Raw genomic sequence first — 24,986 nt, forward strand, 5'->3', positions numbered from 1 at the left:
AAAAATTGCTATTTCACAAGCTTACTTTTCATTAAATGTACTGGTAAGAATTATAATTACTTGTAGATTAATTCCAGTTTCTTTAAACATCGATTTCTTGATGGATTTCAGTGGTTGGGTATCTGTCAAACTGACGTTACTCCTAAAGGAATTCAGAAAAGGACAGTAAGCAGAATGGTAGGAAAGTGGCCAAAATTAATTAGGATGCTTATGTTCACAAAGGTGACAGAAACTCCACTCTTCTGGGCCTGAGGAAGAGCATTAAGTAGTATGCTTATGGTATTGACTTTTCACCATCCACGATGAAAACCAAAATGGGTTTATCTCTACTTGTCAAGAGACAGTTACTAGAAAGGATAAAATATGCTGTAATAGTAACTACAGTTTTTCTAAAAGTACTATGTCTTTTTTTAAAAATCTATAAATCAGTACAGATAATATGGGGAATTTAATCTTAAAATAGTATCTTTCTAAGCATGACATGTCTTTCAGATATTCAAAATATTTGATGTTAACTACATACAAAATTAAGTCTGTGTGACTAAAAGATACCATGTTTAAAAGGCAGCAATGAGTTGGGAAGAGATATTTGCAGTGTATATGACAAAAGCCTAACTTTTTTATATGTAAGTCAATAACCCAGTAGAAAAATGGGCCGGTGAGAGACTTAATAGTTCATAGAAAAGGAATGGCTTGTCAATGTAGGAAAAGGTGCTCAGACATACTTGTAAGAGAAATTACAATTAAAATTATAAATAACCATCAGAATGGTCCTGTTACCCTTAACAACAGAAGCATTCTTACTCTTGTTGGAAGTACATACTGATACTGTCCAGTTGCTCTCCAATGAGGTTTTATTTACAAAAATTCAAAATTTACACATTCTCGTTAAGCCAGTAATTCCGCTACACTCAATTTATCCAACCACTGCACTCCCAGGTGTGCACCAAATCAGTGTTATAAAAGGGTGTCCATTATGACACTTTTTGTAAAAGCAAGAAATTGGACAGTCTAGGAGACTGGTTAAATCAGTACCTTCCAACACTGGAGCACTATGTAGCTGTTGAAAAAGATGGAGTTTTATATGATAACATCGCCAAGATATATAATTAAATCGAAAGCAGCAGCAATCATGTTTTGTTGTAAAGAGGAGGTCTGTATGAATATGTGCTCTTTTCTGCATAAACTCGGGATGGACACACAAGCCTGGCGATGTTGATGGGTCCTACAGTGGGAGGGAGACTCTCTTTCTTTGGTATGCCCTTTTCTACTGTTTGACTTTTTTCCATAGTCAGATATTTATTTTGCTTATTAAAGAAAAAAATTAAAAAATTCCAAGCGAGGTCTGAAAGAAACCCTACTTAAATTATTTGTTCTTTATCCCTTACAGTATAGTTAGGGAAAATTTGGCCAAGTATATGGTGGAAATTTTGCCTATTAATGAGAATAGAAACATCTGTTGAGGACTTGAAAAAACGTGTTGCTCACTTTACAAGTTTACACATTCATTTACTTGTTACAATCCTATGAGATAGTTAACAGTATCTGTATTTACTGATAAAGAAAAGGCTCAGGTTAAGAAACATACCCAAGGCGCTGCACTTGAATCTGTAAGTGGTGGGGATTTGATTTTTCTACTCTGTGTGGCCCTGATATGGAACAAGTCTGTTCCTAATGTTGATGGATATCCTTCCTCTACACATAGGTACCGCTGGGCCTTTATTCCAGAAGCCTCCGATGATTCCGGTTTGGAAGTCAGAAGGCAAGGCATCCATCAACGGGAGTTTAAACCTTATGTAGTAAGACTAGCAAAACTTCTTCGAAAAAGGGCAAAGGTATTACATTCTTTTTCTTCTTAATCTGTCTTTAAGTGTAAGAAGATAAAATCTGTAAAATATATATTTTTCAGTATGCATCAGACTAATTAGAGCTTTCTGCCCAAGGAAATAATAAAGTTGACTTTTAGAACAACATAAGAGTTAAGGGTTAGGGGCACCGACACCCCTGCACGGTTGAAAATCCACATATACTTTCTGACTCTCAAAACCTTAACTAGTAATAGCCTATATTGATCTTACCAATAATGTAAACAGTTAACACATATTTTGTATGTTGCATGTATTCTATACTGTATTCTTACAAAAAGTAAACTAGCAAAAAGAAAATGTTAAGAATCATAAGGAAAATTAACTTATAGCACTTATTGAACAAAAAAATCTATGCGTAACTGGACCCATACAGTTCAAACTTGTGTTGTTCAAAGGTCAATTGTGATGAATTTAGCATGCTCATCAGCGGGCCTTTGGTTACAAATCTTGTCATCTTTTGGATTCAAATTTTCAACAGTAAATTGTACAATTTAGGGATAATCTGGGTTGTCTTTTGAGGTCTAGTCTTCAGAATGTGCTTTGAGTGCTCAGAAATTTTCCAGTCTTCTGGGGTCCCCTATTCAGGCAGCAGCTCCTAAACCATATTCCACAAACCAGAGAAAATAGAATGGAGGAAAGTGATTAAAAAGATTGTACTTGGAGGATGTGAGAAACTTGATTTAGAATTGTTATTTCTTTAGGGACCAAGTAAAAGGACAGAGACAAAGACAAAAGTTGGGTCCAGATTTAGGGCAGGACTAAGTACTTCCACTTTGATATCACACGGTTTGAAAAAATACTCAATAGCAAATCCAGAAGCAAGGTGATCATATGTGACCCAGGCACATGTACTAAGTCATCCCCCCATCTCATTGGTAATGAGCACTTTGGGATTAACATGATAGTCTTTTGCCTGAACTTGTCCCACAGAATAAGAAAACAGTTGCTTAGAAAGTATTCCCCAAAGCACTGAACAAGGCCTTCACGGCCGAGCACGCTTCCATGGACACAGGCTCTGAGTTCTCCTCTTTCCTTCCGCAGGACAAGGAGCAGGACTTTAAGACAGTGATTGTGGAGGGATTGGAGATGACCAAGCATCAGGTGAGGGTGGCTTTTTGATGCTTGTGACATGGCAGTAAAAGTTGCCACATCTGGACCAAATATTGAGACACAAACCCAGGTCTGAATTTCAACAAGTACGAGAGTGGTAAAGAGGAAGGAGTCTTTCTTCAAGTATAGACTGGGGAAGTGAAACGAGAAATCATTTGCATGGAAACATGTTTGACTTTTTAATTTTATTTATTATTGAGGGAAGTGGTTCTGATCAAGAGCAGAACACTAAGACAAATCATATTTTCTTGGCCAAGAGCTTAGTAAAAGTCCCTCTCTTAAAGGTACATCTAAGGAATATAAACAAAAGGATAACCTTAGTTCTCTTATACTGGAAAGTAGTTATGTAGAGGGTTCAAATATACTATTCATTTTACTTCAGAATAATGTTTTATACCCTTTAATGACTTAGGGCCTAAAGGTGGTATGGTCAGCCAGTTAATGGTAGCACTTCCCATACTGCCATTACGGGAAAGTCAGTCCCGGGACTGTCATTAAAGGAAGTGTTATAGTTAGGACAAAGGAAGATGGTTTTCTGTAGCCTGTCGCTGAGAATGGAGGTTAAATGCTGCTAACATACAACATACTAACTAAAAGATAGGGTATTTTTGACCATGAAGAATTGGACGATGTTTTCCTGTTTATTCCTAGGGTCTTCTGTTCTGACTTAAGTCTATTTTCCTTTCTCAGGATTTTATTTTAAAATTAGCAGACAAATCTGTGAGCACACACAAGACAATAAGCTGGATTTTGAATCTCCTTTCTCCACTAGGAAACTAGTGATATTAAATTAATAGGTAAATGATGACAGTTTCTCAGCAACATCTGATCTTAGAAGGCAAACTCCATTTGTAACCAATAAGAGACTAATGCTGCTTCCCAAGTTCCACTTGGTTTCTTTTCTTTTTCTTATCCAGTTCATTGTTTTCCTTCTCTCTACTCAGTGGTTTCATATCTATGAGTCTGCCCAAGTTCAAACATCTTTAGTTCTTTTAACTTTTAGATACTCTGTGTTAACAGCTGTGTTTGTATATTTAGTTGGCTTCTCAAACTAGCTTCTTAGTACACAAATGGTCTTGTGTTTATTTAGTTGACAGAATTTTCACATACATTCTCACTTGACTTTATTGCTGCAAGATAGATTTCCCCATTTTATGTGAGGAACCTTTCTGTATCTTGCCCAAGGATGCTGCACAGTAAGTAAATGGCAGAGCCAGGACACTAACCCGGTTATTTTGACTCCAGTCCCATCTCTCCTCCCCACATTGTTTAGCACAGCACAGAAACAGAGAGCATGCTGGGGGTCCGTTTCCTTTCTCTGTGCTACTTTGGTCCCTGCTTCCATCTTGTGGCAAGTTTAAGCCATTTGGCTAAAAGGGACTTATTGATTAATGGTGAAATGTATAAAAACCTTTGTCCCTTCTTAGCCTCTTCTGTAGTCATTTTGTGACCTCGTCCCTGGTTACATTAGTGGGAGTCCAGAAATCTGGGAGCTTTTTGAGTATATGCAAAGCACAAAATAAACTTTTAATATTTGACTCACCCTACCCGAAACCAATGCTGCTAAGCTTCTTAGCTTCTTTATGCATCCTAGATGGAAAATGTTACTACAGGGTTAGACCCCTTTATATTCACTTAATAACTGGTACCAAAAGGCCTCAGAATTTTAATCAAGTCTAGAATGAAGATGTAATGTCATCATTTGTATTTGTTTAACTGTTTGCTGATGTTTACACCAATTAAGTATTCTCACATACTACATCATTTGTTAATAACAACTTTTGTTTTCTGCAGAAAAATCCAGAGGAAGACAACTCAGGGAGAACATTGGGTTGGGAGCCTGGGCACTTGCTGCTCACCATCTGCACTGTGCGCAGTATCGAGCAGCTCCTGCCATTCTTCAACATACTCAGCCAAGTCTTCAACAGCAAGGTCACCAGCCGATGTGTGGGACACTCAGGGAGCCCCGTCCTCTACTCAAACTCCTTCCCTAATACGGACATGAAACTGGAAAACCACAAACCATTCTCCAGCAAAGCCAGGCAAAAAATAGAAGAGATGGTAGAAAAGGATTTTCTGGAAGGGGTGATAAAAACTTGAGCACCATAAGTGGTTCCATTTAGTTTAAATGTAATCATTTAAAACACACATTACTCTGAGTTATATAGGTTTTTTTTGTATGTACCTAACAAAACACATTTCAGGTTGTATTTAATTTAAATATTTGTAAATAAGAGCAAGTGTCTGAATGTGGCCTGGATCACGTTTAAATATTGTTGGCTCATATTGATTATGGTGCCTAAGAGAGATCTATATATGTATAGTCCATTGTTTTATTGTCCTGAGTTGTCTTAAACCTGCAAAATACACACTGCACATTTTTTTCTATTGGTTTCAAGCTTCGTTTAATTTAGATTGGTTGGGGAGTTTTTTCTGTTATTAACCACATTTTAGTGTCAGAATGGTGTCACTTCTCTGTCAGAGGGTTGGTGATGCATTACAGTGAGCTTTCTCCCACGTACCTTCACTAAGGAGGAGTAAAGAATAGCTGAAGCCTGGCACGTGCATCTCCACCTCAGCGCAGAGATGTACAGCCTCCTGTTCCACTTCTGCTGATGGTAACTAAAGAGGTAAGTCACTTAAACATTCTGAAGGCTCTGCTGTGGAAAAATTGGTTGTCTATAAAGTCTTCTCCACTCTCCACTTGTATCAATAATGGTGAAGACTGCAAATGACATCCTGGTTAGGGAACGGTAATAGAAAAGACATCCCAAGGTGTTGGTAATAAATAAGATTTAATTTTCCAGCAATCCTCATGAATCCTTCCCAGCATATATTATAAAGTTAATGACTGAATCACAGAGGTAAGCCCTAATACTTTACATTAGTGAGACTGAAACTAGAGGTAAGTTTCATTTTTTTAAAAACTGAATTTAATAAGTGTAAGGCTTAGCTGTTTCTAAATTACTATTCTGGTAGTGTTTAAGAAACAATCCAGTAAGGTGCAGTAAACATCATGATTACAGATTTGTTTGAACCTATCACAATAATGGCAGTACTATTATTTTGTAAAATCTTTTTAAAAATCCAGTCTCTCAATATAAAAGTTGTCTTCAGAAACCTGGTTAGGGACATTCTCCAACTCCTCCAGCCAGCCGAAATACTGCCAAGCTCACTTCATGTGCAAGTCTGTCCGCACTTTCCTGAAAATTACATTAAGGGGTGATTAGATGGGAAAGACAGCATCTACCAGGCTACTTGCAACTCCGAGGAAAGGGGAGGGAGCTTCCTGATTGTCTCACTATAACAGTTTCAAATGAAAATTTTTCAGTTTTTCATCTTTCAGTAGCAAATTCAAACCACCTTAAATAAACGGAAAATAAGTTCTTAATCAAATCAGATTATAAAATCAATTATTCCAAAACTGAATTAATTTAATAAAACTTAGTTCTTAAAGGCAACAATGATCCTAAGAGTAACTCTTAAGGCCCCAGATGTCCTCTCCTCTCCTCACCCCCCAGGAGTAGTCACTAAATTCTGGGACAGCCTAAGGCTTCTACAGATGATGTATGTAGACAATAGCTGGCAGCTTAAAGATAGCTCCTCCTGAGTCCCTATTCAGTCAACCCATTTTGCCTCCGCTGTGCAAACATTTTTATCAAGGGTTTAAGGTAACAGAAAAGAGTGTGTTGAAAAGGCAAATTATAAATATCCGGACCACAAAGTTTCGACCTTATCACAGAAACAAGGCTGTCATTTAAAGGAACAACTTTGAAAAACAAATTGAGAGTCCACAGACAAACATGAATTTCAGAAATGGGCCTCAAGCCTGGTTGTTTTTATGAAACAATTATATTTTTACAGGAGAAAAACCAGATAATAGTTTAACGTGTCAAACTAAGTACCTATTAGTTACTCATGTCACAATTAGAAATACGACACTTTCAGGAAATGTAAAGAAAATCAAAAGAAAAATATTTGGAGAAATAATCTAAGTGGGTGTAATTTTGTTCAACTATATAACTACTGACGAAAATAATTTTGTAGTCTTAATATGAACCTAAAAGGCTCTATAAACAAATCTCAGATATTAAATCCTTAATTATCACAGTTAGATTCCAACACTGTTCGCCTTGCTGACCGGCTGGCTACTTTTCTGTAGTGACCAGTCAGCGAGAAAGTTTTCATCTCCTACTGCCTATGTCATCATTAGCGTCTTGCTGCGCACTTTTCCAATAGAACTGGACCAGCTTACTTGTGAGTCCGCTTCTGCGTATACTCGGACTACATCTTCGGTACCAGAGGGCCGGACGAAAGCGCGGGAAAACTTGTACTTCTTCACCAGGTCGTTGATTGCCTCCTGTAGTCCTGGGGGTGTAACTGCTTGCCTTTCAGCATCCTTGGTGCTAATAACTTGCCTGTCTGCAACCTAGGCACAAGCATTTCATGTTTGTTGTTATAATTTCCCTTCCTTTTAAAAGCTTAACCTATTAACAGTAATTCCCACTAAAAGGTTTGGCCGTTTCAATTTAACAGTAAGAGCTACATTGCAGCTTACTGTACACAGTACAACACAGACAGTGATGTACCAGATTAAGCGGACAATGAAATTACATTAAAATTTCATGATTTTTACTTCTGCCAAAATCAGGGTTATTGATTTCAACATCTTTATAGTTTCTGTTTCTTCAGTCTACAAGTTACCTTTAGCAAAAAATATTTCCACAGACTGTCTTACAGTTACCACTAAAATAAGTCATACAGTATTTACTGGCCGTTAAGTCACTGATCAAATAATCTTAGGTTGCCACTTATCCTTTTTTTAAAATTACCTATTACATAAAGAGGATCATGATGAGAACCGTGTAAACTGGTATAAATCTACATAGACGTTGATTAGCCATTTTTCTGAATTTATCATTCTCTCCCTTTGAACCCCCAGATCTAGCCTCAGGAAATACTCTGTAAACCAAGAATAATAGAGGAAATATTTTCACTCAAAATGATAGGCTGCCCTGGATCCACTTCAAAATAATATGGGGATGTGGAAAACGTATAGAGGCAACACTTAAAATCTGTTGAAGCTTGGTACATGGGTTCATTATTTTTTTCTCTATATATGTATGTTCTAAATTTTCCATAAAATTTTTAAAGTGTTACATAATACCATCATAAGTTTGGAAACCAAATGCTTCTCAAACTATAGAATGGTTAAGAGCTATTCTGTAATCTTTAAAGATAGTCATTATGATATAAGGCATTATTTTCTATGTAATATGTATGTATAGAATGAAATATGGCACACTTGGGAAATATTTTTATATAGTGAGATTTGAAATAATAGGCTTTAATTTTTAGAAGAGAAGTAATTTTAAAATCTCGCTCACACCTTAACTTTGAGCTGTCTGTTTGGAAGATCTGTGTAGAGAGCATCCCACTGTTGTACAGTCAGCCCTTTCAGAGCCAAGATGGCCTCGATCACCAGCATGTCAGAAATAGCATCACCAGCCGTCTGCAAGATGCAAGAGACAATGGGAGAGACCACTCTGATACAAGGAAAGCTTAGACGTGAATGTGTCTTAGAAAACCAATCTCAGCCTCCTGTGCTCCCCCCCATGCAGCGTTATTAACTACTGTGGATAAATATGAACATTAATGAGGGAAAGAATGAAACTAGCTTGAGAAACTTGCCTTTCATCTTCCTCCTCAGCTATAAAATGAAATTAGGATAACTCTTAAGATCCCAGCATTAACATTCTATGACTCAAATTTTTCCTTATAACTAGATCCCTGCTGAGATATTATACCGTGATGGAAGGCATCATGCAAGGTCGTGGAGAAATAGGAGCTTTGGTGTAAGACACACCTGAAGCTGAAGCCATATTCTGCCACTTAGTAGCTCTGAGCCTGTTTCTTCATTTATAAAATGACAATTATAATAACCCTTCTCCCTGTGTTACGGGAAGTATGTAAAGTGCCCAAATGTGCAAGATTCTCAGATGTTACTTCCACCACTTTGCCCTCCCGTTGCCTTCAGCTATACTCCAATCCCGCCAATCTGTCCAAGACAACTGATTATTTTTCCCGTATTTCCTCAAGTAAATGTTTTAACAAATATGTTTAGTCACATATATACACTCAGTAGCTGAATCGTGAAATTTTTCATAAAAAAATGTAGGGTGAGGAAGCAAATTAATGTTAATGTTCTGTCACTGACATTTCATGTCTGTATGTACCACTATTGTGAGGAAGGCTCCAGGATTTATCCACTTTAATTTTTTTTATACAGCCTATTATTCTGTCCACATTCTATCTGAATAATGTACAGGTAACCCAGAGCCCAGCACCCCATCAGTTCTGACCTGGTTAATCAAGTCAATAATGTTTTCAAGCATCTTAGCAGCTTTCCTTTTCTTATCTTCTAATTCTTCTGCTAACTGTTTTATCTTCATTTCAGCAGCTTTACTGAACAGCACCTACAATGAAATCACACAGAAATCACAAAAATATCCCAGCCCCAGTCATAAGCACTGTCACCCTAGCTAAACCACTTTTGAAACTCAATGAATATGGAGAAACTGAGGGGGAATAACAGCAGCTTTACAATGTATGAAATTAATATAAGATCGAAGCAGAACCCAAAAGATATTACTAGGGAAAATGTTCCTTTATGGATTATAAAACTGGTTATAAAAGTTTAAAGAGCTGATTGCAAAGGAAATACCACCTTGGCAAAGGTGGCCATGTACATGGATTCATTATGTTTACCCCTCAGCCAGCTAAATCAGTTCTGTGCAACCAGGTTCCTTAAGCCCATTTGTATCCATTTTACCTTGAAGAACATAATTCATTGCAACTACTGTATTTTTTGTCCTAAAATTAAGGCTCTAAGCTAGGCAAAGGCAGAAAGAGCACTCATACATCACATTGTGGCAAATAGTGCTATGACTATATATACTGTAACATCAAGTTCCTCAAGATTTCTGTCCGTTTGAAACGCCTTCAGATGCCCAGTACTAGGGAGGAAGAGCCTACCAAACTCGTTTGTTGGTAAACTAGGGTGCAGGCTGGTCACTTATTTGGAATATAGCCATACCCATTCCTTTACCCCATACCAGTGGACCGGATCAGTTGCAACAGAAACACTATAGCTCCAAAGCCTAAAGTACTATTTGCCCTTTATATTGATTTACCAACCCCTGCATTTTAGCTGTATTTTCTAAGAACTTGTTTTTCTTCTACTTTGATTCACTGCCTCTAAGCCACTTTTGAAATTCATGAGGGAAATTATTTGACGTAGATAACTTTTTGTGTTGGCTGCCTCAAAGCCATTTATGAAATGAGGTGAAGTATAAAAACATTTGAAGAAAAATTATGAACCTTATGAATACACTAAGAACCATTTAATACACCTTAAAATTATGAATTTTATGGTAGATGAGTTATATCTCAAAAATTTTTTAAACATTGTCTGCTAAGAGCACCATAAAAAAACTATGCTTATTGCTAATTTCTTTAAACTCATTTCTAGTTGTTTATAATTCTCAAGCTACCTAACACTTCAATCTACCACACCTACTGCATTTTCCCTTTAACCACCTATGGCCAGTTGGAAAAAAAAAATTTTTAATGATGTATAGACAATCTGCTTATTAAAAAATTAAGATATGCATTTTTAGAAGAAACTATACTGTAAGAACAAATTAGCATTATTTCTTCACACTCAAAGATCATTACAATCTAAAAGAGCCACAGTTTCATAATACATACAAATATATTAAGTTAACCAAATAATAAAATTCTACAACTATCCCAATCATTTCAACAAAGCAGAATATTACCTATACTACCCAGATATAGAATTCCCATCATAAAAAAAATGCTAGCCAAGGCTGTAATTGTCGAAGAGAACTTACTGTGCCATGCCCATTTGCTTCAAAATAAACTCCAATATCAAACTCTTGAGCCTTGTGGTGCAAATGTTTTACACCAGTTTTAGTACAATAGACTGGTACCTATAACACATTTTTGAAAACAACAGCAGTTATTCAATCAGCAAACTTACTGTGTACCTACTATCCAGGGATACAATAAGAAACAAAACTTGGAGTTTAATCTAGTGAGGAAGACAAAAGGAATTAAAACCAAAGTGGTTACTATGGGAAAGAGAAGGCACTCAGCAGCACAGACAAGGGAAAAGAAAAATGTGAGAGAGATGAGGGTCCCCTTATAAAATAATGAGATTACAAGTGGAGGAGTGACATGCTCTGGTTTAGAAAGCTCAGTTTAGCTACAGGATGGAAAGTGGCTTAGAGTAGGGGTCCGCAAGCTTTTATTATAAAGGGCGAGAAAAATATTATAGGCTTTGCAGGCCACATGGTCTTTGTTACAATTGCTCAATTCTGTCACTAGTGCAAAAGCAGCCACAGACAATACAAAAACAAATGAGCATGGCTGTATTCCAATAAAACTTTATGAACAGGTGGCAGGCTGATTTGGCCCACAAGCCAGATCCATTAGGAATTTCCTAAGATTAATCCCAGTAAATTATGGTGGTTGGACTAGCAACAGTGGATAGAGTCTTGAAGAGATCTGATAAAAATGGTTAAGAAAAAAAAAATTGACAATGCAAAACTACAAAAAAGATCAAGATCAAATAAGATCAACATTTAATTGGATTTAGAGCACCTCAGGAATTGTTAGAGCTAAAAGTATTTAATCCATTAGAAAATGGTTGAAAAGTAAGAGTTTCTGATGTAGTCAGTTTCTTAAACAGAGTATCTTACCTGTAAGAAATTAAGACAGAAAATAGGAATTAAAATACTAAAACAGCCTGGCCAGCATGGCTCAGCAGTTGAGCACTGACCTATGATCCAGGAGATAAGGTCTGATTCCTGGTCAGGGCACATGCCAGGGTTTCGGCCTCAATCCCCAGCAGGGGGCGTGCAGGAGGCAGCCGATCAATGACTCTCATCATTGATGTTTTTCTCTCTCTCTCCCTCTCCCTTTCTCTCTCTGAAATCAATAAAGAAAACTTAAAAAAAATATACTAAAACCACCCCCCGTAGTAATGAAAATCCCTGTGAAAAATAGGCAACTGGGCCCTAGATGGAAGTTCCTTGAGTAACTTTACTGTAACCATATACAGGGTGGGGCAAAAGGAGGTTACAGTTGTTCATTTGGAAAATAATACAATAATTAGTAAATGATAATACAAGAATAAACTCTGTTTTATGTGTGTAAACATACTTTTGCCCCACCCTTAAATCAGGTCACAAAACTCCAGCCTCCAAGGTGTTTTATTGCACTTACTTCTACTTTTAAATTTAAATCAGTTGCCAAAATTTAAGAAGTAGGAAATTCCCATGAAAGCTCCTGCTGCAGCCCCTCGCAGCTGGCCTGGGCACTCTTCCTAGGCCTCATCTGCCCACTGTACTATTCACTGCAGCTTCCAGGTCCTACAGGAATCTAACTGCCATCCCTGCTTTAAAACAAATGGAAGGGCAAAAATAACTCGCAAAATGCAGGAGCTTAAAAAGGGATACACAAAAGTGAAAAATTCTTCAGTAGCTAGTGAGAAAAAGCATCAAGGCAAATGGGTCCCATTTTGCCATGAACTTGCTAACAGCAGTGTGCTACAAAGGGTGGTCATCTGGTGACAAGGGGAAAATAATTAGAAACAAAATCTACCAACCCAGAAAACTTCTCCACAGAAGAAGAGTAAGAAAATAGTTTTATTACTGAATAAACATTAAGCCAGCCTTGCAATACACATCACAGGCAATCTGCTAAGAGGCTGCAAAACAGAAAGAAAGCCTCCCTTTGCATCAGGGACAATTTCATTTTTCTTTTGATTTCTATTTACCTTTACATGGGCAAAAGCTCAGCTTCATGCACTACAGCCGATTCACTTTTATGAAGGTAGCTTTCCTCACAGAAATATCTTACAATAGAATTAAGAAACTACCAGAAAATGGAAATAATTCAATACCTTCATAACTTCTTTAAGATACCGGGTTGAACTTCCATTTGCATATGCAGTTTGTACAACACCAATATTCAAACTTTCTCCAATCTAGATAAAAACAGCGATAATGATAGTGCATCAAAAGTAAAGGCGCCACCAAAGCAAATGTAAGTTCTAAAGGATGAAAAAGTTGTCAACAAATTCAGCTGCACTTTAGTGTATGTGGTCAGTGACTCAATGAAAATTTACATGGAGGCCAGAAAAAAAGCTCCCAATACTTCCAGGCATTATTTAAGGCAATTCGACAAGGACTCCTTTCTAAAGAAGACTGGGGTTTCTTGATCTTTATATTTTTAGTTTTTTAATAGTAAAATTACTTATTGAATTCATGAAGTATAACTTTCCCAGATTACAATAATTACTTCCCATTACATCCTATAGGGCTAGCCAAAGATTTCCAAAAGAGCAAAACAAATCTCAGAGGATGAGACTTTCTGATTCAGCTTAGGCTTTGGGGAGTTATGGTGGAACTTCCATTACTAAAGTGTCAGTTATGAAGAAACAAAAACTTCATAAAGCTTCAAATCATAAAACTTTGCCCCGAAGGAAAGCATAACTTCAGATTCCAAAACCAAGTCCCCAAAGTTGAAGTGATTAAAAATAACATTTCTTTGTGTATTTTCCAGCCACAAATGCAAGGAATTTCCCATAAATTGTGCCTTTGAGACATTCAACTGACTGCTATAGAACTACTTCACTGGTAGGTCTTGTTTTAAAGGGTAGTCAATCACTCCCCTCCATACCTCCAACAGGAGCTCTTTAAGGAAACTGCTAATGAGCGTTGCTATCTTGTCTCCATCTATGAGATGAAAGTGACCATCTGCATCATAGTAGTAATAAACAATTCTGTCAGCATCTCCATCAAAGGAGCAGCATCTTTCATTAGACTTCATTTCCATTCCTAGCACACAGAATAATCAAAAATGCATTTCAGTTTTAAAAATGGGAATACAACTCAATATAAGAAGTTTTACGTTTTTTTCTTCTACTAGTTATAAGAGAATACTTGTTCACTGAAGGATGATCATAACTGGTCTTGTGTGTTACACATAAGCATGTCCACTATGATTACTCAAGTAGTAGTTAAAATGATCCTTCCAAATAAAAAACATTGTCTTAATCTTCAAAAGGTATGGAGGCTTATTGGTAGTTTTTACAGGGTAAATTCTTTCACAGCTAACTGAAAAAGGATTTAAAATCTATGCTGAAACTTGACATAATGCTAAAATAAAATTCCATTTTCTAAGCCAGGTGGTTTGGCAAGACAGGTTCCCATATAGTTTTTTGAAAGCTACAGATATTTCTGAATGCAATTTATCTAGTCCTACGATGTCCTTTACATATAAAAAATAATCAGGAATAGATGAGGTATGTGCTTTGATTTAATTTGGATAGAAGTGATTTTTATTTGTTCATACCATGAATAACAAGAAACTGGTAATTAAAAACAAAGAATTATAACCCATGAGAGATAAATGGTTTCTGTAATTTGCATAAAATTATTGAAACCTCAGCAATTGTTACAAACTTATTAGATGTAAGGACATCAACAAATAGCCAGTGCAACATGAGGCAACTAGGCAGTGAAAGGTGTTTGTCTGGAATATGAATGTAAAGTGACTACAGGGTACACCACAAGCTTCATGAGAGCCAGGGCCTGTGATTTTGTTTGTACTGTAGCCCCAGTGCCTACAGAAAGAGAGAAGGAGCTCATGATTTAGTGAATGGATAGATCAGGAACTAAGAACTGAACTGCCAGTAAAGTAACAGTCAAAACTAGCACTTAAATAAAAAGGAGCTTAAATTGGTTAATTACACTGAAAATTTAAATGCTTACTACGCCTGGCTGGGCGTGGCTCAGCAGTTGAGCACTGACCTAAGGTCCAGGAGATTGGGGTTCAATTCCCAGTCAGGGCACATGCCCGGGTTGTGGGCTGCAGCCGATCAATGACTCTCTCGTCATTGATGTTTCTCTCTCTCTCCCTCTCCCTTCCTCTCTCTGAAATCAATAAGATATATTTTTTAAAAAAATAAAATAAATAAATGCTTACTACACTGAGGCAGAAAGAATCGTCAATGAGAGGGGCAACTGGATGAGATCTGTAGAGTTCTAAAGAACATGGGTCCTGAGCAGATGGAGCTACTCCACTGCAGCCAGTTAACATGACATGAGAATGGACATTTTCTAATTTTGGTAAAGAGAAGTCAGATTCCAATATTTAAGTGAAATCAAAACATTTTAAAGTGGTGGCAACTGGCCCTGGCCATGTAGCTCAGTTGGTTAGAACATCGTCTTGATACACCAAGGTTGAGTGTTCCATCCCCAGACAGGGCACATACAAGAATCAACCAGTGAATGCATAAATAAGTGGAACAACAAATCAATATCTCTCTTTCCCTTCCTCTCTTTCTAAAGTCAATAAAAAAATAAAAATAAAAAAACAGGAAAAAAATGGTGGCGGCTAACGTAATTAAACAACAGACCAAATAAAACACATTTGCAAGACAGGCTAACAATTTGAATCTACAACACAGCTAAATATAGAATATAGAACACCTCTTACTACAAGTACAATCTGAGGAACAGTCTTCCTCCTAACACGCCCACTACGTAAATCACTGATTTGGGAGACACTTACAATTCAGCAGTTTCATTCCCTTTCCATAGTGTGTCTAATTCAGTAAGATGAAAAATAATGCTACTTAACTATTGCTATCCTATAGATTAGTGATTCTCAAAGTGTGGTCCCCAGACCAGCATCATTAAAAAGCCCTGGGCACTTGATAGAAATGCAAATTCCTATGCTCTACAAACCCTACCCCAGGCCTAGATTCGGAAACCACGGTAGAGCCCACGAATCTGCTAACAAGCCCTCCAGAATGCCAATGTCTGATTTTGCTTTCCTACCAGATTTCCCACACACTGTGAGGAGTCCCTTGTCTCACAGGCAAAGAGTAGTCCATATCTGGATGGCAATGATGAGTGGGAAGATGCCCGGATATCTACAAGTGGCACAAAGACCAGCTGCACGACTCCTCACTCACTTGGCCACTTCTGTTTGTAAATGAGATGGGTTTCAAATCTCTAAAAACAAATTTTTTACATACCTTGTGGAGGTTTCTGATGACTTTTCACAAAGTCAGCCCCACATAAATGATTGAGTTTCCCTGTGGTTCCAACGTTAAACAGCTGAACTGACAGCCCCTGGGAGAAGTAGTTTTCCATTTCTCTCAGCTTCAGGGCCCCTATGCCATTTGCACAGTCAACCTTAAGTGGTTGATGTTTGCCACCACTGCAGAAAGCCTTAAAACGAAAAGACACAGGGAAGAAAAATTTCAAGTTCTAAAGGTAAGAGTGAAGCATAAAGCATGTATACCTACAAGGAAACATCTTCTATTATTTCAGTTATCTATTTTAAACCAAGAAACAAAAGGGTACACATATTCAGGTGAAAATCCTAAAACATCGAAGTAAAAATTTTAAATACCTTTTTTTGAACACTTTGACACTGGAACAGTTTCACTGACTAACTTACAGAGATGGAGCTTGTTAAACAAAAAATTTACTTTCACAGCTGAAAGCCTTTTTCAAAGGGTTTATTAGGCCACTGCTAGGGAGAAAAAGGACGACTGGTCTTAGGGCTCAGAGTCTAAAACCCCAGCAGCATACCTAGGTAGAAAATACAAACATGACCACCACCGTCCCAGAGTTTTCCAAGTGTTTTTATACATCATGTATGGGGTAGAAAGATGTAAGCAGTTCTGAAAGGATTTACCTTAGTTACAGACAAAGAGGATGGGAGAAGGTGAAGGGGGCCAGTTATGGATAGGAGCAGAGTCCAGATAAGAAGTGTTTGCTCCCCTGGATAGGTTGTAGGCAAGTCTGGTTAGTTCCTGTGTAAATAAGAAGCGGAGGCTCCTGAGATTCAAAGACGCCTGGCTATTCTCTCTTTAGACTAATCACAAACATAGCACCTAGAAATTAACCTGAAGTTCCAACAGACACACATGGATATGAATAGTTTTTTGTTAGCTGGCCCACAGCTATTAACAGGATAACCATTCTGTCTCTTTCTCTCATTGTTTGGGCACTGTAATTTAATTTAGAGCATCTCAACAGTTTTTTGGTCAGGTTTTATTAGAATTAGCCTCAATTAAGCAGGTTGCCTTGCAAATAATATAGTCTATATTACATGACAGTTTTTCAAATGTGGGAATGAGCATACAGATGAATGAGCAGTAAAACCATCTGTCATTCTCTTCATAACATATTATACCACTGGGCATTTGTTTGTATTTTCTGTCAGTCTCCTCTCCTACCCATCCTCACCTGAAAGTATAAATTCTATGACAGCAAAGGCTTTGTTTTGGTTTACTGTGCCCAACAATAACATACACTCAATATTTGTTGATCAAGTAAATTATACTCCTCAAATTTCATTCAGGTTTTACAAGCCGATTTCCTGAACAAGAAAATGTTCTCAACAGCAGATGCCTCAAATGGATGCCAACAGCATCTACTTGCTTAAGAGTAAATTAATCTGGCCCGGCTGGGAGTGGCTCAGTGGTTGAGTGTCGCCCTAGGATCCAGGCCATCAGGGTTCGATTCCCGGTCAGGGCACATGCCCGGGTTGTGGGCTCTATCAATGACTCTCTCATCATTGATGTTTCTCTCTCTCTCTCTTCCTCTCCTTTCCTCTCTCTGAAATCAATAAAGATATATTTAAAAAAAATAAATAAATCTGAATGAATACTTGTAAGAACTCCACCATGTTTGTTCCCCCAGTGATCTCAGGATGTATTATGTGCCTTGTTAAGTAAATGCCAACACAAAGTTAGGATACCCTGTGTATTCCTGGGAGGAAAAAAATATGCCAAATTTTTGGAAAAAGGAGGAACAGTGACAAACTATGTAATTACAATAAGTTGTTCAGTGATGTTATTTTATTCACTTGCTTACACTCTAATCACATTCAAGTTTTCACCTGTTTGGTAAGCTCCACAAAGGCCTTGGAAAGCTTTTGGTAGTAACCTTCTGGAGTTGCCTCCCCATACTCGCCATGGGTATTCCGGCAGTACACCATGTAGTGCAGCTGCGGCGTGGTCAGCAAGCCGTAATCTGTCACAGAAGCACAGAAAGCAATCTACCACATTTCTTAATAAAGAAAAAAAGGTTAAATGGATTCATACTGCAGGAATTGCAGTGTGACAACAGACATCTCAGAAAACACAAAATGCTAACTTTTAAATACCCAATGAAATACACAAATACCCAACGAAATCATTACAAATGCATGTCACATGGTGATACTGTAATTTATAGTAAGAAATATATATTCCTGACGTAGCTTCATATTCCCCATTCTTGACAGAGCTTCTAAACCCTTGGAATTTCAAGAAGCCAAAAGAGCAATGCCTTTTTTTTTACATTAAAAAGGTGACATTTGGAAAGCCCCTAGGAAACCTCAGCATGAGGGCTGATTGCCAGAGGAACCATCACCAGCTGATTAGAGGGCTGGCACATTCAGCCCTAACCCAACTCCAACTCCAGGGAGGGAAGCTAGAGATTGAGTTCAGTTACCAACAGCCAATAATTTAATCATTCATGCCTCTCTAATGAAGCCTCCATAAAAACTCAAAAGACCAAAAGGACAGGGTTCCGGTTGGTGCACATTGGGAGATTGGGGAGTGGCATGTTCAGAGAGCATGGAAGCTCTGAGCCCCTTTCCACACACCTTGACCTACGCATCTCTTCAACCTAGCTGTTCTTGAGTTAAGTCCTTTATAATAAACTGGTAACCTAGAAAGTAAAATGCTTCTCTGAGTTCTGCAAGATGCTTTAGCAAATTAACCCAACCCAAGGAAGGGGTTGTAGGAACCTGCAGACTGGTCAGGAGCCCAGCTGATTGCAATGTGCAGTGGGTTAGGGGATGGCAGTCTTACAGGACAGAGGTAAGATCATGTACTACCTGCAGGCAGACAGTGTCAGAGTTGAGTTAATTGGTGGTGTTAGAAAAAAATACACTTTGGACACAAACTCAATTCTAAAAGAAATATGAACTACTATCGATAGGAAAAAACGATCAGTATAGACGAGTAACAGTAAAAACAGCAGTATAAAAAAGTAATTGAGTTCTATTTCCAGCAACATTGCAAACTACATAATTCAGATGAACACTCATAAACAATCAAAAACGCTAAATTAAAAATCTATTTTTTTAAAAAACTGCAGTGCCAACAAGCTAAAAAGGAAGTAGGCCAAAATCTATGTAAAAAGAGAGACTCCAAGATTAGAACCAAGGAAACTAGTTTTATTTCCTGGGCATTCCTTAAAACTTGAAATTGAGCTATGGTTTTCAGTGCAAAAGTGTCCATGTTGGTCTAAGATGGGGAACCCAATAGAAGACCAGGCCCTCATGAAGCTGAGGCCGCAAAGGACTATTCTTCAGTGCAAGAGTGAGTCAAAAAGAGAATCAAAAGTAAGTTAAGTGCCCTGGCTGGTTTAGCTCAGTGGTTAGGAGCATCAGCCTGCAGACTGAAGGGCCCCAGGTTCAAGGGCAAGTACGTCGGTTGCATGCTCAATCCCCGGCCCAGGTCAGGGCACATGCGGGAGGCAATCAATCGATGCATGTCTCTCTCACATCGGTATTGATATCTCTCTCTTTCCCTCTCCCACTCACACTTTCTCTGCAAAGCAATGGAAAAAATATCTTTGTGTGAGGATTAGAAAAAAAAAGAAAAGAAAAATTCAGCCTTACTAAAGAAAGTTGTTTAAGACCAGCATTTTCTACATTAATGTATACACAAAAAACAAAATACCCATGCCCAGAAAAATTTTTTTTACATTTTTAAAATTTTAAAAGCTCATATTTTATATCTAGATCATTTTTAAAAGCTTTTTTGTCTCTATTTTCAAACATTTCTAAAATAAATATATATTACTTTTATTTTTTTCCAATTTTTTTAAAGATTAATTTACAACTCAGGATAACTACATACCATGAAATTGACCTCCTAAAACAGTGACACCGTCTATTACAGACTGTGAGAGTTTCTCGCTGCTGGGCCTAGGAGAGAAAAGGGGAAAAATAGTACATCCCATCCAGAAAACAACAGGGATGCTAGTTCTAAAAGCAAATGCTGAAACTATGTGCTACAAATATCAGAATAATAAGTTCACTGTATTTCAATTGAATCCTGTGAAGTCTGAAAAAATAATTTGGGTCAAGTAGTCCTTCACAATGTTATTTTTTGGAAATATAATGGCTTTTAAATGAATTTAGAAAATTGATACAAAATATGCACTAATTACACCATACCCAAAAACTCTGTCAAGTTTGACAACTACACGTACTGCCTAAGATCAGCAACACTGAATGTACAGTGTGTGTAACATAATACTGGGTATTAATAACTGCCTCATAGAAAAAGATGTTCTATGTCTATGTCATTTAAACCAGTTAATAGGCAAGAGGCAAATACACCTGGGATGGCTTTACTGTGAGATAATCTGCCTCAGAACATAAGTCACTTGGCTATTTCTGCTGCCTATAAATACCAGTGATCATGGAATCAGTGATATTTGGAAGTGCCTCTGATAACACATTTCAGGGTAAGACACCAGTCAAAGGCAATAGGAAATTGAGCAAAAATTTCCTTTAGAAAGCATCTCTGGCTAAAACCAGATCTTATACGAAAGTGAATGCTTCTACTTCAAAGTACACTTTAAATCTAACATTTTACAGAAGTATCTTTTTATGAAGAAAGGCAATAGCTGCAAAATATGACAAATTTGTAGAAATAAACTGTTAATACTTTACAGTGAACTCCAGCATGGGAAAATAATATAAATATATGAACCAACAACACAGATTATAAAATAAATCTCTAAAAATAATGAGTTAAAGTCGTGTTCTTTATTGGGGGAAAAAGTAAACTGAGGAGTATGGGCGTGGCAGTCATTTGTTAAATGCTTCTCTTGTGCCAGGAAATACATCTTTTGCATACATTATTTCATGTAATTAATGAAACCCTCACAAAAACCCTGTATTAGGCCTTATCATCAACATTTTATAGATGAGTGAAGGGAAGCTCCAAAAGGTTAAGCGGATAGTAAGTGTTGGTGTTCAGACTCCAAAATACCCAAGCAGCAGTGGTGACTTAGTTCCTGCATTCTCCTACAAAGCCAGGCAGGGGAGATGCCTCTCGGGGCAGTTCTACTTTCTTTCCTCCGATTTGTCATGGGTACTGAAACTGATGCAATCACTTATACTGAGTTCCCAAAACTGCTTTCATCACTAACTCCATGGTCACCTGGTATCTCTACCAATCACGACGAAGGCATCTTGCTGCAGATCCACCTCAGCTTTCTTGCTGATGTCCAGCAACACACTCTGCACATCTTGTTCCTCAGCATTTGCCAAACAGGTAGCATGTTCCTCCCAGGAAGGTGCCAGCATTTCACCCAAAGGATCAACTAATTTGACACCATTGTCTTCCTTAAAAGAAAAACAAATGATAAGCTATTTGTGCATATTCAAAAGGTTGAGCTGAGGAAAGTAAATTCAAGCTGTTTTCCCCCAACAAGAGACAGGGATGGCTAAGCAGTTTCACCAGAGAACCCTACTGAATGCCAGATGCTAGACTAGTGCTTTATATACATAAGCTCAGTAAATCCTCATGACCCCACAAATCAATCTAATAAGCTTATTATTTTTCCAATCTGAGAAAACTAAGATTCAGATCAAGTAATTGGCTTATGTTTATAGAGCCAAGAAGCATCAGTGATGACATTAAATCTTTAAACCATCTGACTCTTACGCCCAACAGACTACACTAGTTTTAAAAAGCCTCCACCTACGCTTTAACATCAGTTGACTGACTAGGGCACAGCTGGAGCAGAATGAGGGCACCTAAAGCTCCTTCTCACTATGACTAGATTCTGAGCACATCCTGCCCAATGTGTCAACCAGTGGGTGGCTCAGAAGCTGAACACTGACTCCTAATTCTGTTCTGCTCAAATTTCTGGAAAAAATAAAATGTAGTTTAGAGTGAATGTCAACTGAAGGAAACAGCTTATAATTGTTTTAAGAAATGCTTCTGGAACTAGCAATAAATATGAGGTTCTGCTTACAAGCCATCAATCAATTACAGAGATTCAGACATTTAGACACTTATGCATTTATAGCGATGCACATTTAGAGTTGGACAAGCAAAGTCTTTATGTTTTGGGGGAAGAGGTTACAACCCTTTACTGACCTATATAGCTTTTACTTACTGTTAATTTAGCTACAAAGGCAAAAATCTCATGCCCTAGCAACCAAAGAGAAGCATATTATTCAAACCATGTAATATTAGTGAGCTACAGAATAAAAGTTTAGTTGTATCAAAAGGAATACTTCTATAAAAAAGTCATAAACACCATCGGCCTCATCAACATTTCGCCGAAAGCTCACTTTTGGATTCCTGGAGCCTCCTGTTTGGCTGTTTCTTCAGAACAGGAAGCTATTTGCTAGCTATAAAAAAACCTGTCTGAAAAGTTTCAAAATGTGCTAAGCCTTTGCAAATGTTTGTCTTTTCCCCACCTTTCCCCAATCCCTTTAATTTCTGCTAAATCAATAGAGGTAAGACTTTTCATTACTGATACTGTAACAAAATAACTAATTTGGAAGGACATTCTGTTATTCTCTAATAGGGACACTCCCTCAAAAATGACAGTCTCATTTCATTCGCTCCACACCCTCTAAAGAGTCATGAGTCAAGTAGCCACTCATCAAGAAAAAGTTGTTTCAAATCCAAAGGCACAAAACAAAAAAAGGGACCATTCCTAGAATTAGAATTTGTATGTTGGGTCAAACTGCTCAAACTAAGGTTTGGTCTTGTAAATAAAGGTTTGCTTTATCAGAGCACTAAATGCATTACCTCAGGATTGTGTGATGCTGTTACCATGACTCCTATTGTAGATTTTGTCTGTTTTGACCTTAGAACAGCTAATAATCCCATGCGAAACATGACATGATCAAGATGTTCTGCTTTCATTCGAAATCCAGCAGTGCCATACTGAACAGTGAGTCCACCGGGCTTGGCGTGTAATGCTGAGTGTTTTGTAACAGCATCTAAATCCATGCCTAAAAAATTAAGGAATATTTTTCAGGCAATATTAAGAAATCTTTCAAGGACCGTTTATTTCAGAAACTGCCACCCCAAACTAATAGGCATGCCTCATTTTGAACCTCCTCAAAGAACCATTTTTAAGAAGAAAAGAGTGATAGAGTAAGTTCTGGAAGTTAGTATTAACTAGAAAATCTTGTCCCACTTATACTGTCCACTCCAGGGCAGAGGTCAGATTATCTCCAACTCATCTCCCATTTGGCTCCAGGGATAGCCCTGGGCCTGGGGTAAATTTAAAATGGTCCACTCTCGACTAAAATGAAGCTTCTACATCAAGATTCAGAGACTCCTATGAGATCAAATATCACCTTATTTTACAATTAGAATAGCTTAAGCCTGGGCCTCAGTTAAACAAGCTAAATTTACATGGGCAGCTGACACTGAAGCCTAAGCTCATATTCTCAAGTGGACTGGACCTACATACCCAAAAATATCTGGGAAATCTGTGTGGTTCTTTTGCAGTTCTTCCCAGCCTACATATTCCCAGATGAAAAACAAAAAGCTACAGTCTCCTTCCTCTCCAATACCTGACAGTGAATTTTTCTACTTTCATAAGGGAGGATCAGTACACACTTGTAAATTAAGCTCTGGTCCAGCCGGGTGGTTCGGTTGGTTGGAGCATCGTCCCATACATCAAAAAGGCTGCAGGTCAATTCAGGGCACGTGCCTAGGTTGCGGATTCAAACCCCAGTCCAGCGCAGACGGGAGGCAACTGACAGATGTTTCTCTCTCACATCGATGCTCCCCCCTCCTGTCTTAAAATCCTCCGGTGAGGATTTAAATAAATAAAATAAAGCTCTGAAACCAGCAACATCTCCCTTTTACATGTAATTAAAAAAAAAAAAAAAATCAAACATCGGCCCTTAGCCCTCTAGCCTTACTTAGTCTACTTAGACACTTCTTCTCTGGGATACTCCAATTTCAAGTGGGACTTGGGGCTTCTCAGTTCCATGTACCACTCATCCCTGGGTGAGGCCCACTTCCAGGGAGCCAGGGATGAGCAGCAGCCCCGCTGCCTCCCCGCAGGCCACGCTGGTCGGGACTGCGGGGTGAGCTCCAGGCACCCTAACAAACGAGCACCGCTAATCAAGCCAGTCGGTCTTCTCGCTGGTGGAGGGTCTTGCCTTCAATTTATAAAACACACACCTGTGAAGCGCAATAAACCTTAAGCGCTATAAAATTGGGTGTGCCCGTATCTTGTTTTCTTAATTGTCCTTGTTTCAGTAAACAGAAGTTACAGGAACTCTCTTTCACCAGCATGAACACGTTTTGTTAAAAATTGACCAGTGGGTCATGTATCACGATTATTCACAGGGCGTACACCAGCCCTGCTCAGTCCAGAAAGTCTTTTTAACATAAAATGCATCCACTCCTTCATGCATTTTAGGTGCTGAAACTACTCCCAATGGGCGCGTGAACGCCTTTATTAAAAACATTTCCCAGTCCACAGTGTCCGCCCTGAAAAGATTAAGAGTGTCCTCCTCCCCTCCACCCCATCTCGGGGGCCTCAGTCCGAGCTCCTCCCGGCCGGAGGCGCCGAGACCCCCGCCCAGGCCGGCGGCCGAGCCCGCCCAGCACGAGACCCCCGGGCGGGCCCAGCGCCCCGCTCCCGAGGCGCGGGAGGCGGGTGGGTGTGACCCGTGAGCGGTCGGTCCCTCAGTCCGTTAGTCAACGCCCCGGCCCGTGGGTCGGCCGACGCCCCGTGGACCAGAACGTGCCCCGTGGACCAGAACGTGCCCTCGCGGCTCACCTCAGCCAGAGTCTCGCCCTCACCTGCACCCGAAGGAGAAGCTGCCTCGCGGCGCCGCCTG

General features: G+C 38.5%; 2 protein-coding genes across 5 annotated transcripts in view; one reads left to right on the forward strand and one right to left on the reverse strand.

Moving 5' to 3' along the window:
- The window catches only part of DOP1A (DOP1 leucine zipper like protein A), an 86,013-nt gene extending 80,649 nt beyond the window's left edge, over positions 1-5,364 (forward strand). For 3 of the 4 annotated variants that reach the window (XM_016207340.2, XM_087817482.1, XM_087817483.1), the window contains 3 exons: positions 1,706-1,835; positions 2,910-2,969; positions 4,773-5,364. In XM_016207340.2, coding sequence (XP_016062826.2) covers positions 1,706-1,835; positions 2,910-2,969; positions 4,773-5,078 — 496 coding nt within the window. In that variant the 3' untranslated portion in view covers positions 5,079-5,364. The remainder of the gene's footprint in view (positions 1-1,705; positions 1,836-2,909; positions 2,970-4,772) is intronic. The other variant, XM_087817484.1, reaches the window with a different exon arrangement.
- A 392-nt stretch (positions 5,365-5,756) lies between these two features.
- Positions 5,757-24,986, reverse strand: PGM3 (phosphoglucomutase 3). The gene is made up of 13 exons (XM_016207345.2): positions 24,949-24,986; positions 22,927-23,132; positions 21,319-21,503; positions 20,005-20,072; positions 17,991-18,124; positions 16,114-16,309; positions 13,749-13,906; positions 12,970-13,053; positions 10,895-10,993; positions 9,341-9,454; positions 8,368-8,490; positions 7,234-7,407; positions 5,757-6,181 (listed from the first exon to the last, which is right to left on the reverse strand). The coding sequence occupies exons 2-13, from the start codon at positions 23,128-23,130 to the stop codon at positions 6,104-6,106; spliced, it is 1,617 nt and encodes a 538-aa protein (XP_016062831.2). The 5' UTR covers positions 23,131-23,132; positions 24,949-24,986; the 3' UTR covers positions 5,757-6,103.

Source organism: Miniopterus natalensis, chromosome 5, assembly GCF_054644295.1.
Source record: "Miniopterus natalensis isolate mMinNat1 chromosome 5, mMinNat1.hap1, whole genome shotgun sequence".
Lineage (NCBI taxonomy): Eukaryota > Metazoa > Chordata > Mammalia > Chiroptera > Miniopteridae > Miniopterus > Miniopterus natalensis.